Source organism: Stegodyphus dumicola, chromosome X2 (assembly GCF_044657685.1).
Source record: "Stegodyphus dumicola isolate Sdum_Otavi_A_Nest chromosome X2, ASM4465768v1".
In the NCBI taxonomy this organism is placed as follows: Eukaryota; Metazoa; Arthropoda; class Arachnida; order Araneae; family Eresidae; genus Stegodyphus; species Stegodyphus dumicola.
This window is the reverse complement of record NC_140781.1, coordinates 123,419,538-123,435,696: the sequence shown is the minus strand read 5'-3', so window position 1 is coordinate 123,435,696 and position 16,159 is coordinate 123,419,538. Positions and strand designations below refer to the sequence as shown.

General features: G+C 35.0%; 1 protein-coding gene across 2 annotated transcripts; it reads left to right on the top strand.

Moving 5' to 3' along the window:
- The first annotated feature begins 6,767 nt into the window (after positions 1 to 6,767).
- On the top strand, positions 6,768 to 15,018 carry LOC118182741 (uncharacterized). 2 transcript variants are annotated; one of them, XM_085810148.1, is made up of 3 exons: positions 6,768 to 6,917; positions 7,390 to 7,865; positions 14,660 to 15,018. In XM_085810148.1, the coding sequence occupies exons 2-3, from the start codon at positions 7,405 to 7,407 to the stop codon at positions 14,829 to 14,831; spliced, it is 633 nt and encodes a 210-aa protein (XP_085666274.1). In that variant the 5' UTR covers positions 6,768 to 6,917; positions 7,390 to 7,404; the 3' UTR covers positions 14,832 to 15,018. The 2 variants fall into 2 exon arrangements, with proteins under 2 accessions (XP_085666274.1, XP_085666275.1); XM_085810149.1 differs by having other exon boundaries at positions 6,778 to 6,879.
- The last annotated feature ends 1,141 nt before the right edge of the window (positions 15,019 to 16,159 follow it).

The following is a 16,159-nucleotide window of genomic DNA, read 5'->3' as shown; positions in this document are numbered from 1 at the left end:
GGTAAAAGTTTTTTCCCCTTCAATCTGTATCGAGGTAAAAATAACTCAGAGTTTCTGAAAAAAATTCTTTCAAGTGACCATTCTATTTAACTTTGTGATTATTAAAAAAAAAAAAAAAAAAAAAAAAAAAAAAAAAAAAAAACACCATCAAAGACTGCATTTATTTGTTAGCTTAATCATGGAATTATGTTTCCGAAACAAAATTAGTAAATGCCTGGCGCAATGTATGGCCATCTTTTCTGCTTTTTGAAACTGAGAGTGATGACAGTGAATTTTCTGGTTTTAGGGTCAGTGCAGCAAGGTTAAAGCAAGAGAACTGCTTTTATATTCGAAAGAAAGAGTAAATGAGGAGGCTTTGCAAGAAGAAGATATCGTTGAATGCATGTGTTCAGATGTGCCAACACTGGCATATCAGATGACCGATCATAAAATCATTGGCTCTGTTTTGAACTTATCATAGCAGCAAAACAATTTCGACACAAATTTGACTGAATCATTACTGAATTTGATAGGAATCAGGAAATATTTTTTAATGAGGGTTTGGAACATGGTGATAAATACCTAAAATTTTTAGAACAGAGCTGTGTCACAGAGCAAGAGAGTATGACTCTTATGTAATTTATAAAAAAAAATAAAAAAAAAAAAATACTTACTCTGGAGCACCTTAAAGTTTAAAAATAAACCTCTACCAGAAAAATGTTTTAATCACTTTAAAAAAAAAAAAAATTATTGTTGATTAATATCCCTCATTTTTATATGTCTTTAATGCTTTTAAATAGCCCTGTAATCACTAATATAAATGAATAATATAATACACTGACTACCAATAAGTATTTGGATACCTATGCAAATGACGATATCTGCGGTCCTAAGGTACGTCACAGCATCGGCTTTAGTCGCATGCAAGATGCTTCGCAGTTCGGAGCTCTCTGATTTCGAGAAAGGTATAATTATCGGGTATCACAAATGTGGCCGATCCTTAAGGGACATATCTAGCGATCTGAAGTACCCAAAATCGACAGTGGCCTATGTGATTAAGAAGTGGAAGATGAGCGGTGATTGTCGGAATGTGCCCCGAGTCGGCAGACCAACGAAACTGGGAGATAGAGACCGACGAGTGCTGTCCAGAGAAATTCGGAAGAACCGCACCCAACCGATGGCCTCATCCGCGAGGATTTTCAACAGGCATCCGGGAGTATTGTTTCAATGAATACCATTCGTAAGGAAGCACATCTGCTTGTTTTTCATGATCGTGCTGCTGCCCATAAGCCTTTGATCACAAAGTCCAACCGCGCTGCTCGGTTAATGTGGTGCAAAGCACATCGAAATTGGACCGTAGATCAGTGGAAACGGGATCTTTGGAGTGACGAATCAAGGTTCACCCTTTACCGTTCGGATGGCAGGGTCTGGGTTTGGCGTCTACCTGGAGAACGTCTCCTGCCAGAATGCATTGTGCCAACAGTCAAGTTCGGCGGAGGTGAAATTATGGTCTGGGGGTGTTTCTCCTGGCATGGGCTGGGACCCTTGGTCCCCATTCATGGTAAGCTCAACTCCGATGCCTACTGCACTATTTTGGATGAAAATGTGCTTCCCACGTTGCGGCAATTTTTAAGGGTTGGACCCCTGTTACTTTCAGGACGACAATGCCAGTTGTCATGTTTCGACGTTAACCAAGGCTTGGTATGGTGCCAATGGAGTTCATCGAATGGACTGGCCTGCCCAGAGTCCAGACCTGAACCCTATCGAGAACCTCTGGGACGAGTTGCATCGTCGAATTCGGGGGTGCACTACCCGTGCAAAATCGGTGAAGGAACTTCTGTGTCTTCTCCAAGCCAAGTGGAAGAAAATAGCACTAGCTGTCATACAAAGACTTGTGGAAAGTATGCCCCGGAGGGTCCACGCTGTAATTACCTCTCGTGGAGGCTCTACCAACTATTGATTTTGAATAAAGTTAGTTTTTCTTTTCTATCCCAGGTGTCCAAATACTTATTGGTAGTCAGTGTATATGTATATAATAATAAGTTAATGCATATAATAAATTAATGTAATAATGTATATGTATATTATTATAATCCATATAATAATTTAATTAAATGTATCTAATATGTCTCATTTATTTCACACTTATAAAAAAAATCATCTTGGTGCCATGGCTAAACCACGTAAAATGCACACAGCAGTCAAAGTATTAAGAATTAATAATTTTAAATAATATACAGTGATGAGATGTCTTGATATATACTTTTATTTCTTTTGTAACATTTATTATGAGTTATTACAAAAACTGGAATTACAAATTATTGCAAGGAATTTTTGGTCATGAAGCTATAATCGAAGCTACTGGGTATTCAGACAAAGATTACCTGTAAGCATAAATAATATATTACTAGGCTAGCAATGAAGAAGTTCAGTATTCTATATTGTGTTGCTGGGATACTGGCCTTGTTATGATTGCTGATTATTATGGCCTGTGTTATGATTCGACTCTCCAACATTTAGTAACTGTAAGGCAGTGATTTGGAGTTCTTCCATGGTGGGTTTACACAAATTTCTGTGTTTTTTTTTCTTTCTCCCTTTTTAAAGAAAATAAATGCCTCTGGAGCACATCAATTTTTTCTTCTTTGTCACACCTTGGGGTATAATGTTTTTGTTAGAAGAACCAGCAGTTTCAAGTTCAGAAAAGCTGCCATTCTGGGCACGCACTACATCCAGTGTCGGTTGCATTGTACCAACCAATCTTTTTATTGCGCGATACTCAGCATTAGTTTTTATCGAACGTGTCATAAATAAAATGCTTTCATTCATATTCTGAACTTTTTCCATCAGAGTTTTGGAAGTGCTAGGTGCTTTTTTTCCTAATTATGATGAAATTATATCCTGCTCGGAAAGTTTGCCATCATCATGATCAATACATAAATCACCTACTGAATCATTATGATCATCACATTTTTTATTTTTTCTGTACTGACATACAGAATGGATATGCTTGCACATATTTCATTTTATACTTGTATCCACGCATGTACAAGTATATTTGTGAATACATGCATTGCATTCAGTACAAGTAAGTTGGCAAGGACAATCTTTAACCTTTTGCTCGACCAGATAGATTTCAGAACAATCACTTGATAAAACTTCTCAACCTCTTTCATTCTAAATAACTGAATACAATTCAGTTAGGATTACCTTGTGGCGTTTGCGCAGATTTTGTAACTTACTGCACAGTTTACCCTTGTTCAGAATAATTAGTCTGTCGATCAATTTATCGTTTATAAAATTCATTACCATTGTTATAATTGTTATAGACTTGTCGAGTCGTTTAACTATTTTTCCATTGAGGTAGAGATACTTTATTATCTTGTGCATCCTTTCTAGATGCATGTTTGTATTGATGCCCCACTGTAATCTATGGCAATATGCCCATGCTGTGGCATTATTTGCATAATGACTCAGGAAATACTGCCCAAAGGCATTTGTATCGGAGTCATTTAGTAATGTTTCGGTTGCTGCTTGTAACATATTTCCAGATGCTGAAATGTCCCTCTCTTCTAATAAAGTTCGCAGTATTTTATAAAATTCCAGTTGTTTTTCTTTACTAGTTACTTTTTTAACTGTGTTCGCCATGCTGTATCCACATGCCAGCTACAGAAAAGCCGTTTTTTTTTGGAGCTGGCATGGTTTGGCACCACATGTTAAAAAATTATTGGCGGTGTCTGACATAAATATGTCAGGCTGAATGTTTCCACATGCTTTTTGAATATGCGGAAAAAACAGTGTCATTACTGTTTGATCGTTTCTGCTACATATGCAGAAAGCACATGGAAACCCCTGACGAAGGTTATTGAGGTGAGTGTTTGAACCCATACTTATTTAAACCGTCAGTCCCATCAACACAAACACGGTCCTTACCAAATTTTTCTAACATGTAACACTGAGCTTCATTCATAATTATAAGAATAAAACCTTCACGGTTAAGCTGAGTATATGTCACTTAGCTGTCCTTGTGGTTTATAAAAGAGCATACAACTTTCTGTACCCTCCATTTCACGAACCCATGAGTCCACACTTACTGCGTCATCTGTGTGTCTTAGATGACAGATTAAATTGAAATTCAATATTATGTAAATCATGGCGAGTGACTGGATGTATACGTGTCTGATCTCCTGCAATAGAATCGCGAATTTCGCCTAAAATCCTTTCGAAAGAAATACCAGCAGTAATCTTGGAAGCTAAATACATTCTATCTTACTTTGAAAGAAACATATGTCCAATTTCATTTTTATGTCCAACATGAGTCTTTAAGGAGACTCATACACCTTAAAACCCATAAGATCTTCGAATACGTGACTGTTTCCAGAATTGGGATAACTTACTTATTTTAAAAGAAATTACTTCCAACTTTTTGCAGCTGGCTACATAATATAGCTGCTTTTTGAAATAGTAATCAGAAAGTTTGTGTTGCCACAAATATTTGTATAATTTAATACGCTTTGTGACAAAATGTTTCGTCATGTTTCCATCTTGCGCGCACAGTTAAAAATATTCTGTTGGATAATTTAATTCCATATTTAATATACAGCTTTTATGACATTTGGAAACTACAATGAACCAAAAATTCTAAGAATTTCATGTTAAATTTTTATTTTATTCGGAGTTGAGTTTACAAAATGTATTTTATTAAAAAATCTGTAAGGTTTTCGTGCATAAAATTTTTTAATATTGAAATATTTATTAGATTTTTGGTTCAGTTATATAATAGTGCCCATATAAAGAATTCCAACAAATTTCAAGTATGTATCATTAGCCATTTTTAAAATATCATGCGCGCAAAGTGGAAACATGACAAACAATTTTGTCACAAAGCGGATTAAATTACAAATATATTTGTGGCAACACAAACTTTCTGGTTACTAATTACCAAAGCAGCTATATTATGTAGTCAGCTGTAAAAAGTTGGAAGTAATTGCTTATAAAATAAATAAGTTACCCTAATTCTTGAAACAGTCACATATTCAAAGATCATAAGGAGTTTAAGGTGTATGAGCCCCGTTAAGTACTCAACACAGCATTTTCCATCAGTTTCAATAACTGTAATACTTTCTGGACAAAATCCATTTATTTTTTTTTTACCCCTATAGTTTTAAATGTCTAATACGACTGCCTTCTGGTGTATAAACACCAGAACGATGACACACAAAAAAGTAGTGGGTATCTGAATTTCTTTTTTGGGCACCACGTTCGACTATAAAACTGCATTTTGTCTCCGTTTCAATGCCCTTTTTTCATAGACTTTCTTGAAAAGAAGGGAACTACAAATCCTGAGTTCACATTTAATCATGGACGTTTTCAAAATGCTTCAGCAATTCTGTCTTTGTAGATGTAAAGTCACATAACGGGCACTTCTTATAGCTGTAACATTTACAACCTTCTGTGAGTTTAGGGGCGTAACTTTTACCATGCTCTGTACGTTCATGTGCACGAAGCAGGTTTTGAAAAAACTTTCTCAAAATCCTTACATGTAAATTTGGGAACAGTTATTAATGAAGGTGCTAATTCCTCTAATTTCGATGGATGGCACTTAGTAATATGCACCCGTAGATTTCGTCAGAATGAATACGTCTTCAAACACTCCAAACATACAAACTTACCTTCCATTACTAATGACGCTGTAGTAACACCTTAACTAACTTCTACGCTTCAAACTTCTTATTCAGGCTTAACTTCTGCAACGTAACAATATTTAGTGGAATAACATGTCTTTAGTTGCCAATCTGATGATATATCGACAATTCTGTATAACGGACACCAACCGAAAACGCCAACGAAGCTTGTCATTGCGCATGCGCGAAGCAACTTCAATGCTAGGGCGAGACGCTACTGGTGATACTCCTCTACCTTCAGGGAGTATCCAGTGCCCTTTATTAGCAGGATAACGTCCAACTCACCACTGCTCGCAACAGCTAACGTGCTCTGCAAGGTGTACAGATGCTTCTTTGGGCACCGTTCTCTCCTGATCTATCACCAATCGAACACATCTGAGCTGTGATTGGACGCCACTGCCGCGTTCAGAAGACGAAATGTGGAAAATGATTCACAGGGAATGGAAAGCCTTTCCTCAGGACACCATCCGTAGTCTCATTGACTCTGTACCCAGAAGAGTTGCTTCATGTATCGCAAGGTCGTCCTACAACCTACTGAGCCAACGCTGTTCTCGCTCTGTATTATGCATATCATTTTGAAATAAAGATCACTTATTGTACGTTGTTGTCTCTCTCTGTTTGCCGAGTTTCATCACTTTCTGGCCACTCCTTCTTGGCGCTGCATTTTCAATGTCGGTAGTGTATTTTAAGAATGGTGTTTATACGCTATTATTGATTTCATTTATAGTTTTATTGAATACACAAAGGCCAACTGCTTCTATTCTTAGCCCACAAGTGGCCGAAAGGTAAAGTCGTTGAACAGCGGTAGCTCGACCGGGGTTAGAATCCCGGCGAATGGGCTGGTTGTATTAGCCTTTTTTTGTTTTCCCCCTATGAAATGTGGATACAGGACAGTTTTCCTTATAAAGTTTTCTATGAAGGCATCCCTTAGGCAAATAGTCCTCTAGCGCTTTGCAATAATAAAATAAACCAAGCTAGCCAATATTTTAAAATTTTGTTCAGCTATAGGAAGTGAGTAAGAAATGCCGCATGGTAAGAACGAAAGGGGAAAATTTCCTGCCCAAATTAACATAATACTCCTTAAGGCGGCTGTAGAAGCATTAATTCGCTTAGTAAGATTGGAAGCAAAATTTATTCGTGTGGCAGTTCTGCATTTAACTGAAGACGCAATTTGTACTAGTTTGAGTTCTCGTATCTTGTGTGGTTAAGCTTGAGCTAAGTAAATATTTAACTGGATTTTTTCAAGAAGTTATAACAGTTACGTATTATCGTGATTTCGTAAATTTTCTCACTTTGCTTTAAGAAATTGGTTTAAAGTATTTATTTTCCCTTTTTCTGTTGAATAACGTAAAATGATTTATTTCACCGCTCTTGATATCATCTGTTGTTTATTTTTCTTAGAATGTCATGAAAGTTAATGTAATTTTTTGCTTAAACGTTACATAAATTAATATGCCCTTTGAATTTTTCCAGTAGTTTTAATATTGTTCTAATTTTAAAACTATACTATTAAAACATTAAAAGATGATGTAAATTAATATGCTTAAAGTCATCTTTTTTCTCTCCTTCTATCTATGTGAAAATTTAGGGCGGGCAAATATCTTGAACTTTTCAGTAGGAAGAGCTTTCAGTTTTTATCTTTAAAAAAGAAAAACCGAAAGCCTTTAAAGTACTGAAATATAATCATTTGATATCATTTTTTTTTTTTTTTTTTTTTTTTTATCCTTAGGAAAAGTGGTACAACATGAAAAGCTTTTACTTCATTCAGTTGGTCATTCTTGAAGTTTTGTTGGCCTGCATCATCTCGGATATCAACTGTACTCTACTCGCAGCCGCTGGCTATTTAGCGTCAGCTTACCCAATCAGAAATTTTCTGATTAATACAGGTGTCAGTGGTAAAATAAGATTAAATGCGGATTCATTGTATCATGCAAGTGGTTTACGATCTGCTGGTGATCAAGGTACAGACATCAGAAAAGCTTATATGAAAAACCACGATATCGTTGAAGTCGGCTCGGATAAATCCTTCCGCAAAAGAAGTAACTATACTTACTCCCAAGCTGAAGGCCGAATCTACTCTGAGAGGCTATTTGGTGTTCTGAACCAGATGGATAAAAACACGTGCATTGCCCGGCTATTGTGTGAGATTGGATCCAATCCGAAGTCTTTTGGAGTGATTGGTTTGAAAATTAACCACTATATTCAGTAAGTAATTTTATATTTTAATACCTTTTTCATTAGTTCAGCTCGCTCTGAAATCCTTGAAATTGCCTATAGCTTTGTGTTTAAAAGCAAAATTGCTGCTGGTTAGCACTCTGATGCATAGTTCGTTTCCTGTGGGAAAACTGAACGAAGAAAATTTATTAAACTAAAGGCAAAAATGACTTGTTGGCGTCCAAAATAGAGGCAGTATCTCATAGAATTAAAATGTGTTGTCCTGAGAAAAATTTACTTTAAATATTCGCCTCATGGCGGTCTACAGAATTAAAAAAAAATCTTGCTTCTAAAATTAAGTTCTTTATATAGGTACTTTACATTTGATTGGTTTACACATGTACCTTTCTTACCTGCTTAAAGTTTCTGTCATGTCATCTTGTTTTAATTTTATTAAAATTTTTATTAGCAGTGAAATAGATTTTGAAGTAAAAAGTTCAGAAGAAACTGGATAATGAATCTGTTTTTAATTACATTACAGAATTTTTTATTATCCTTTTCAAATTGTTGCGTGCAGTGATTTTTTTTCATGCTTAAACTTTCGTTGCTAGCGAACTGTCGAGTGGCATATCTGACATTAAGTACCTAAGTGCTGCAGAAAGCTGTAACACTACTTTCATTTTTAACCTGTTTAGATAAAAAAATTATTAAATAATTTTGTGTAAAATGTGAACTAAATTTCTTCGAGAAGTGGCTGAATTATAAGTGCCAAAAAACTGTGCACTACTGTTTTTATGAAGTTTTTCAATAACATGAAAGCAAAATTCGCTTTGGCGAAATTTCATGACTTTTACTGGTCACTCTTGCGATCTTGTAAACAAGCATTTTGTAATCTTTCATAGAGAACTTTTGTTACCAACGCTCGTTCTAGTTAAAATTTGCTACTGAAGTAATTTTTTAGCAACGACCGATTTACAAATTGGAGGCAAGAGTAAAAACTTTATGACGCCCCCAATAAGATTTGAACATAATGGTATCGCTGATGCAAATTGATTTGCTTTATGAGAGGTTAATTCAATATTTTTAATTAAAGTTTCGTTTTCATGGTTTCAACTTGATATGAATTGCATAAAATGCAAACTTGGCATATATTGAAGTATGATCTTATTTTCTCATTGACTATGAGATTTAAAGGTAAGATCAAATCGATGCAGTCAAATATTCTAACTATATGAATGAAATGTAGAATTTAAGGTTTTCCATTGAATTCACTTCTAGCGAGCTTTCCTGTTATAGATCACTTCCCTAATCTTGCTTTAGAGATAAAAAAAATATCGCTAGCCAATAAAAATGCAATTTGATGATGGCCCAATAACTGCTTTATGAAGCAGAATAAGAAAAACTTACAGGAGTTTAAAATTTTTGTGCCTCTAATTTTTTTAGAACCTACGTGCGTAAATTTATATTCCAAATATGGTAGGATTTTGAAGCTTATCTTCAAGTGGTGTATCCCGTTTGCCCTTGTATAAATTGGGTTTTGATTTTTTGTAAAACAAGTGAAATCGCGAGGCCTTTTTGAGTCTACTAAAGATGCGGAACTGACAACTGTTCCTCGGATTTAAGTAACTAGCTATAGCGCTAAAACTGCGCTGGTGCTTTTCAGTTTTTAAGACATCTGTTCTAGCCGAAGAGCACCGGAGCTCTAGATTAGATGATCTCTGAAATCATGTTCAGTACATCTTGCGATTTCACATACCCACAGTAAGACTTGAAGTACAGTTAGTCACAAGTCTGCGTACAGACTAAATTTTAAATTAAAAAAACACTTAAAGCATAGAAGAATGTATTTTAATCATTGCATTTTTTCTTCTATTAGCTAAAATTGTAAGCTTAAATAAAAAGTAAATAATATCAGTAATACTTTTTACATTTTTTTCAAAAAAGCAAAATATAAGTTTTTTACATTACTTCAATACTTTGTAGGATATCGTTTATTCTTCAAAACAGCTTGCAGACGTCTGGGCATTGACTGAACTAGTTTTTCAGTGTAATTTGACTTAAATTTCGCCCATTCTTCCTACAATTTACTAATTAGCTGATTTCACGACGTAATATTGTGTTTTCGAATTCGTTTCTCCAATTTTGCCCACAAATGTTCGATTGTATTGAGATCTGGTGACTGTGGAGGAGTACGCAACTGTCTTGGAGTGTGATAGAGGAAATATTCCTTCACAATTTTAGCTGTATGTTTCGGGTCGTTATCTTGTTGGAAAATAAAGGTATTAGAAAGGTTTAAATTTCGGGCATTGTCTCGTAGATTTTTCTTCAGAATATCCAGGTAAACATATGGTACTTTTGCGTTTCGCCGGCGCAAATCTCGCCAAGCAGACTTTATTGGCGACAACATACGGTATACACATAAAAAATATTTTAAAAATGTTAGTTCTAAAAATTCTTTTTTGAAGGTATAAACATTTTAATATCTCTTAAAATTTTGTAAAACGCCAAAAATTTAAGACAATAAATTTGTAAAAAATATATAAATTTAAGAATTTACTATGTTTTCACGGTTCAACATCCGGATTCGCCGGTTAGTATCACGTGACCCCAAGTGATCTCATCTCACGCAAACTACGCTACAAAAATCTAACTCTCTGAATAATTATCTACATTAATTTCAAGTTAAATCTTAATTTGGAACACAAGTTTAAATGCAAGAAATATTTCAATTCTTACGAATAGCTTACACAGAAATTATGTAAAACTGCAGTTCTTTACTTCGTTAATGCATTCTCATCAGAATTGATGAATTTAACCCTTGACTTTACTTTTTCTATATTTTCGGTTTCAGGTAAGCGCTGTGATTGCATCATGATTGACTTAATTACCGAAAATGCCCTTAGACATAAAACTGAACTATCTGATAATTCTATGTAATTATATGCTAGTATTGAAAGAAACAATCAATCTGATAAGACAAAGCGGCGACTTATTTTGGAAAATGAGGCGTAATAGGTTACCAGCGAGAATATTCCGTTTGGCGTCGGTTGTACCATTATTGGCGACTTCATCGCTTGCGCCGGCAAAACGGAAAAGTACCAAACATACTTATCCATGACTTTATCAATAATGTGAAAATTTCCAACTGCTTTCGACGACATACACCCCCATACCATCACACCGCCAACTCCATGTTTGACAATTGGATTTAAATTTCTCAGATTCAGTTCTGTTCCTGGTTTTCTCCATACAATAGGGTGGCCATTAACTTTAAATATTGTAAATTTACTTTCATCTGACTAAATTACATTGTTACAGAAGTCCTGCGAAGAGTTTAAATATGTTTTGGCAAAAGCAATTCTTTTCTTTCCATTTATCTCGGAAATGTATGGCTTAGACCTAGGTTTGCGTCCATGATAATCAGACTTTCGCAGCACTTTTCGTACAGTTTCTGGAGAAATTTCCTTGTTGCTAGTTAAATAAATGTCTTTTGCAATGCTTGCAGCAGAAAGTTTAGGATTTTGTTCGTAAAAGAATTTTTCTTTCTTCTCTCTGCGTTAGCTTCTCCGGTTTCCCACATCTTGGTTTTACAAGACTACCAGTGTCAAGATAGTTTTGAATAACTCTTTGCACACTAGAAAATGGTTTTCCAATAGTTTTACCCATATAACGAAGAGTTTTACCTTCATCTCTCAATTTGATAATTGTCTCGTAACTAAAGGAATTTCCTTATTGGTTGTCATTTTCGTCGAAGAAAATAGAAATAGCAACTTCCAATCAACGTGAAATTTGCTTCGGAAGTTGACCTTGAAAGTGTAACCTTCTTTGCATTCTCAAGTTTGAAGTTTAAAAGTTAGGTAAGAAATCCTCCGCCTCCTTCGCGTTGTACGCAAACTTTATTGGCTTTGATTTCTGGCCACTTATCTTTTAAAAATTAGTGTGCATAAATTATTAGATATGAAAATATTAGTTAAATAATTTCAAAGTCCCTTATTGAAACTAAATATTTAAAAAATAAAATTTTAAGAAACTACCCTTTTCGCACCTTAAAATTTGGATTTGATATTACTTTTCTTGATGTACGCAGACTTTATTGAATAACTGTATATGCGATTAAGGAGGTATGCTTGTAATCGAAAATTCTTTACAATGAACCATGGGGTATACAAATTCAGTTTCACATAACTGAAGCCACTGAATTCATACAGGATGTCATAAAATTGACGCTTTCTGAATGATCATTTTATAAAAATGCGGTAAGATGAGAAGTAAAAAAAAAAAAAAAATTTACTGAAATGTATACCATTACTGCTTTCGTGATTATTTCAAAGAAAGATTCCCGGTTTTGTTTTACCTTCCCCTTCACTTAAAATTTAACACCAGAAGCATGTTTGACCTATGTTCCATTTCTTGAGTTTCGCTATTTCTTTCCTAGATTTGATTTTTGACGAGAAGGAACTGACGACGGCATAGTTGCCTTTTTTTTTTTTTTTTGCGAATGTGAATACAAAGTGATTTGTCTTGAAATTTCGGAAAATTTTTAAGCTTATTCTATTCCTCGATTATTGACTCCCATGACATCCCTGGTTGCCAAATTCAGTATTAAATGAAAACATGCGCCATTCTGTAATATAGAATTCCTGATAGCATTTATTATTCATTTGATTTGTCCAATACGTTCATTAACGTACAATTTTGTTTAAATTAACGACGCCTTAGGCTTTGCTTTAATTTTAATCGCTCGTTTCTTATTTTATTTATATTAATTTTTTATTCAATCCCGACGGCCTAACATAGGGCTCCGGCACCTGTAATTTCAGAAAGTGAGCTCTGGCCAGCAGTATATTTCTCATTTAGGTCATACTCACCAAGTGATTTTTAGCCTCAAGAAAGTTACTATCTTTACTCGCATATTCTCACCTTAGCTTTTAAGCATATGATTTAAACTTGGAATATATTATCAATTTCAACTTTTGTTGAATTCAGAAAATGCGCTTCTTTAGATCCTTTCTAAAGTTTTACTGGTAACAAGAACTCTCGTATTTAAACACGCAAGAAAGTTACCTATCTCTCGGGTTGCATATAAAGTGAGGGATGTGATAAAAATAGAATCGATGGCAGGCGCTGTTCAGATTTTTTTGATTGTTTAATTGCGGCAAACCACTCGAGGGCTATCTGACGCAGGGGAGGGATGCCTACGTGGAGGACGTTCTAAGGGAGACTGGCTTGTATATACGCTACTCATGAAGCACCACAAAAATGCCCACGCAGCCAGCATTTTCGCATCGATTCGATCGCCGAACCAAACTACCAGCGTACAGCGACTTTACCGCTCGGCCGCTGATGGGCATTCTCATTTCTTTGAAATGTATAACACAGTAGTGTTAAGATTCCTCCTACAAGGTTATTCTTGGAAATAATACAGTGCAAACACTAATTATTAAAAACGGTATTTCGTCCTACCCGTCGAGTGCTTTGCTAAAATAAGCTTAGAATTGTAAGAAACCTACCAGCGGCTGAACGAATAAGACCGCTATATGTTGGTAGCTCGACCGGAGTTGAAGTTCTGGCGAAAGAGCTGGCTGCACGGCCATTTTCGTGTTTTTCCCATGTGATATGAATACGAACCAGTTTCCCTTGCATGTCTCCTGTTGAAGGCATCTCTCTCGCTTACGGCAGGTAACTTTAGTGTTTTGTCGAAATCACTATTCGAACAATAAGAAACTTTCAGAAAAATTAAACAGAACAGGCAAACATTTGCTCAGAGTACATGACAAACATTTACTTATTTTGTTATAACATATGGTTATTTAGTTGTAAATACCTTTAACTGCTTTATCTTGTATCTATATTGGTATCCGTATCTAATCGTTAAGGAAATAACCCTTGAATGAACTGTCGGTAAGGAACGCCAAGATCTTAATTGGTAAAATTAGAATTCCCCCCCCCCGGAACAAAAAATTGGCGTACTTGCGCATTAGTATAAATGTTTTGGCGTAAGTTGCGGTTTTTAAAGAAAGAGTGATGGTTTATAATTAAAAATTATACTTGTTGCATCTTGCGTATTATATAAGTATCATGCATATTGTAATTTATCCCGAAAGTCGATAACCTACTTACAAACTGGTTTTTATTTCTTTTACTTCGGTAGAAATTTAGTGGCTATTTCCTTAACAGAGCTTAAAAGCAATTGCACCTTTCAGCTGTTTTGCAGCAAAATATTTTATTCCTGCAGGATTTATACCAGTTTCTACCACATGTGAAGAAATCTCACAAGCGCATGTTTTAAAAATGAGTTCAAGAGAATCACTATCATTTAGCAAAAGCTATTCTAATACAACAAAACAAAGAAGGTGCATACGAAAATGACAGCATTGCTTGCATAACACTGCACTATTATGTATGTCTGCTAGAGTTTAGGGCATTCTTGATAATTTAGCGATTTATACTAAGGTGGTTGCTCTAATACGTAAATGGCCAAAACGGTAATTCTGTGTGAAACCGATCCCGAAGGCTGCTGACTTGGATCTCTTCAAGACTAAAAATATTCTTCTTTAGAAGTATAATTTTCTTTACTTTTTGAAGAGGTGTATCATTCGTCCTCGATGTCTGTAGTTTCATATAAATTCTGTTCCAATCTAAGGTTTGCCCACATTTGTTTTATATCGGCGTATCTCTTCGAAGTGGTTGTGATGTTCAGTATTTAGACTTGTTATAATACTGTGAAACTCCGAATTCTCAGCTTTCAAATTTTCACCTTGATTTTAACTTTGCTTTAAAAATTGAGCCTTAGTGTGAATTTCAATGACATGATCAAAACGGTAACTTTTATATTCTAATTTCAGGTCTGTGCCACCGGTTACATGGAACAGTGCCACATTCCCTTATATAGAATCCTTCAGAGCCGGGTTACAAAATGGTAGACAGCTTTGCCTCCAGCATTATTCTTCTTGCACGTATGATTTGAAACGAGTTATGAAATATTTGTGGTACTTTATTAATCCTCTATATTTCTAACACAAGCTCTTTAACGATACCATATTTTACTGGAAGATAATTGACAACTGAAGTGTATAGCTGTAAGCATAATTACTCAGGCTGCTTTCAATTTTTATGTTGCATAGATACTGTGCTTAAAGCACAAGTCCAATAATTTAAATCTTTGCATTTAGATTGAAATAAAAAGCTAATTTTTTCGCTTGTGTTTATCTGTGAATTATTGGATACAAATACTACTCGCAGCACAAATCTAAGCCTTGTTATTTATACTTCTGAAGCTTCTTGAAAATAATGAAATTGTTTTTGGTAATCTTGATTTTTCGAAAATTATTTAATTTCATTATATACTCCCATTCGAGGAACTGGTTTTCATTGTATCGCTTGATTTTTGCCCATTTTCATTTGGAAGCTTAAATGTACAGAAAGCGGATATTTCATTCAACATGACTGATTGTATATAAAACTAATAAACCCCAAACAGTTTGTTCAAAAACTCGAACACTTGGCATATGGATTTGTCTGGTAAAAAGCGTAAAAGAATTAATTTTGTACTTTAACTGCTATACTGAAAAGCTTGCCTCGATTTCACAACGGGTTTCCAGTTTGTATGAACCCAATGAATAGTTCCTTGCGAACACTTTTAAAATGATAGATAGGCAGGGAAATAATTCAGTCACTGTCAGCTGGAAATGTTATTCCTAGTTTACATAACTGGTGGAATGATATTACTGACGATGCAACCTGTACATATGGGTCCACTCTTAATGACTGGAATGCAAAGTGGGAAGAATTTGAAAGCTGGGATAAATGTAGAGACTTTCGTTACAGAAATTGAAAAACAAACCGTATAGAAACAGGAATTGGAGAATTGGATGTTGCGTTACACGACAGTTTGATAATAGGGAATACCAAAATGTGCATATAAATTCCATAATTAAAGCTGCTTCCCAGCGACTTTGAACAAGGAAACTAGTGTACTTAAATTTCATGACATTAACATTTTTAAATAGTTTCTAAGCACGTTGCCTACACCAGTTGCAACATACCGCAGTTACAACACACAAGAATATCTGAATTAATAGCAAACTGCTTAGTCCTCCTTTTTTTTCTGAATAACAGACAGCAATTCAAAACGAACTGTTTCTAATAAGGTTTAGAGTTTACTCGCGTAGGTAAGCAATACGTGAAATGAAAAACTTCAGGATTTACTGAAGTTCTACAATAAAAAGGTTAATCGCATTCTTGGCATTTTACTATACCATATTCATTATCTTTGCAAAATAGCAGTTTTGAGACCGCATAGTTATGTATTTCAAAATAGAATATCTTAAGCTTACTACCAAGGA

Coding starts and splice junctions, on each gene's coding strand:
- LOC118182741 (XM_085810148.1), top strand. CDS start 7,405: ATGAAAAGCTTTTACTTCATTCAGTTGGTCATTCTTGAAGTTTTGTTG. Junction 7,866..14,659: donor AAAATTAACCACTATATTCA/GTAAGTAATTTT, acceptor TTCTAATTTCAG/GTCTGTGCCACCGGTTACAT.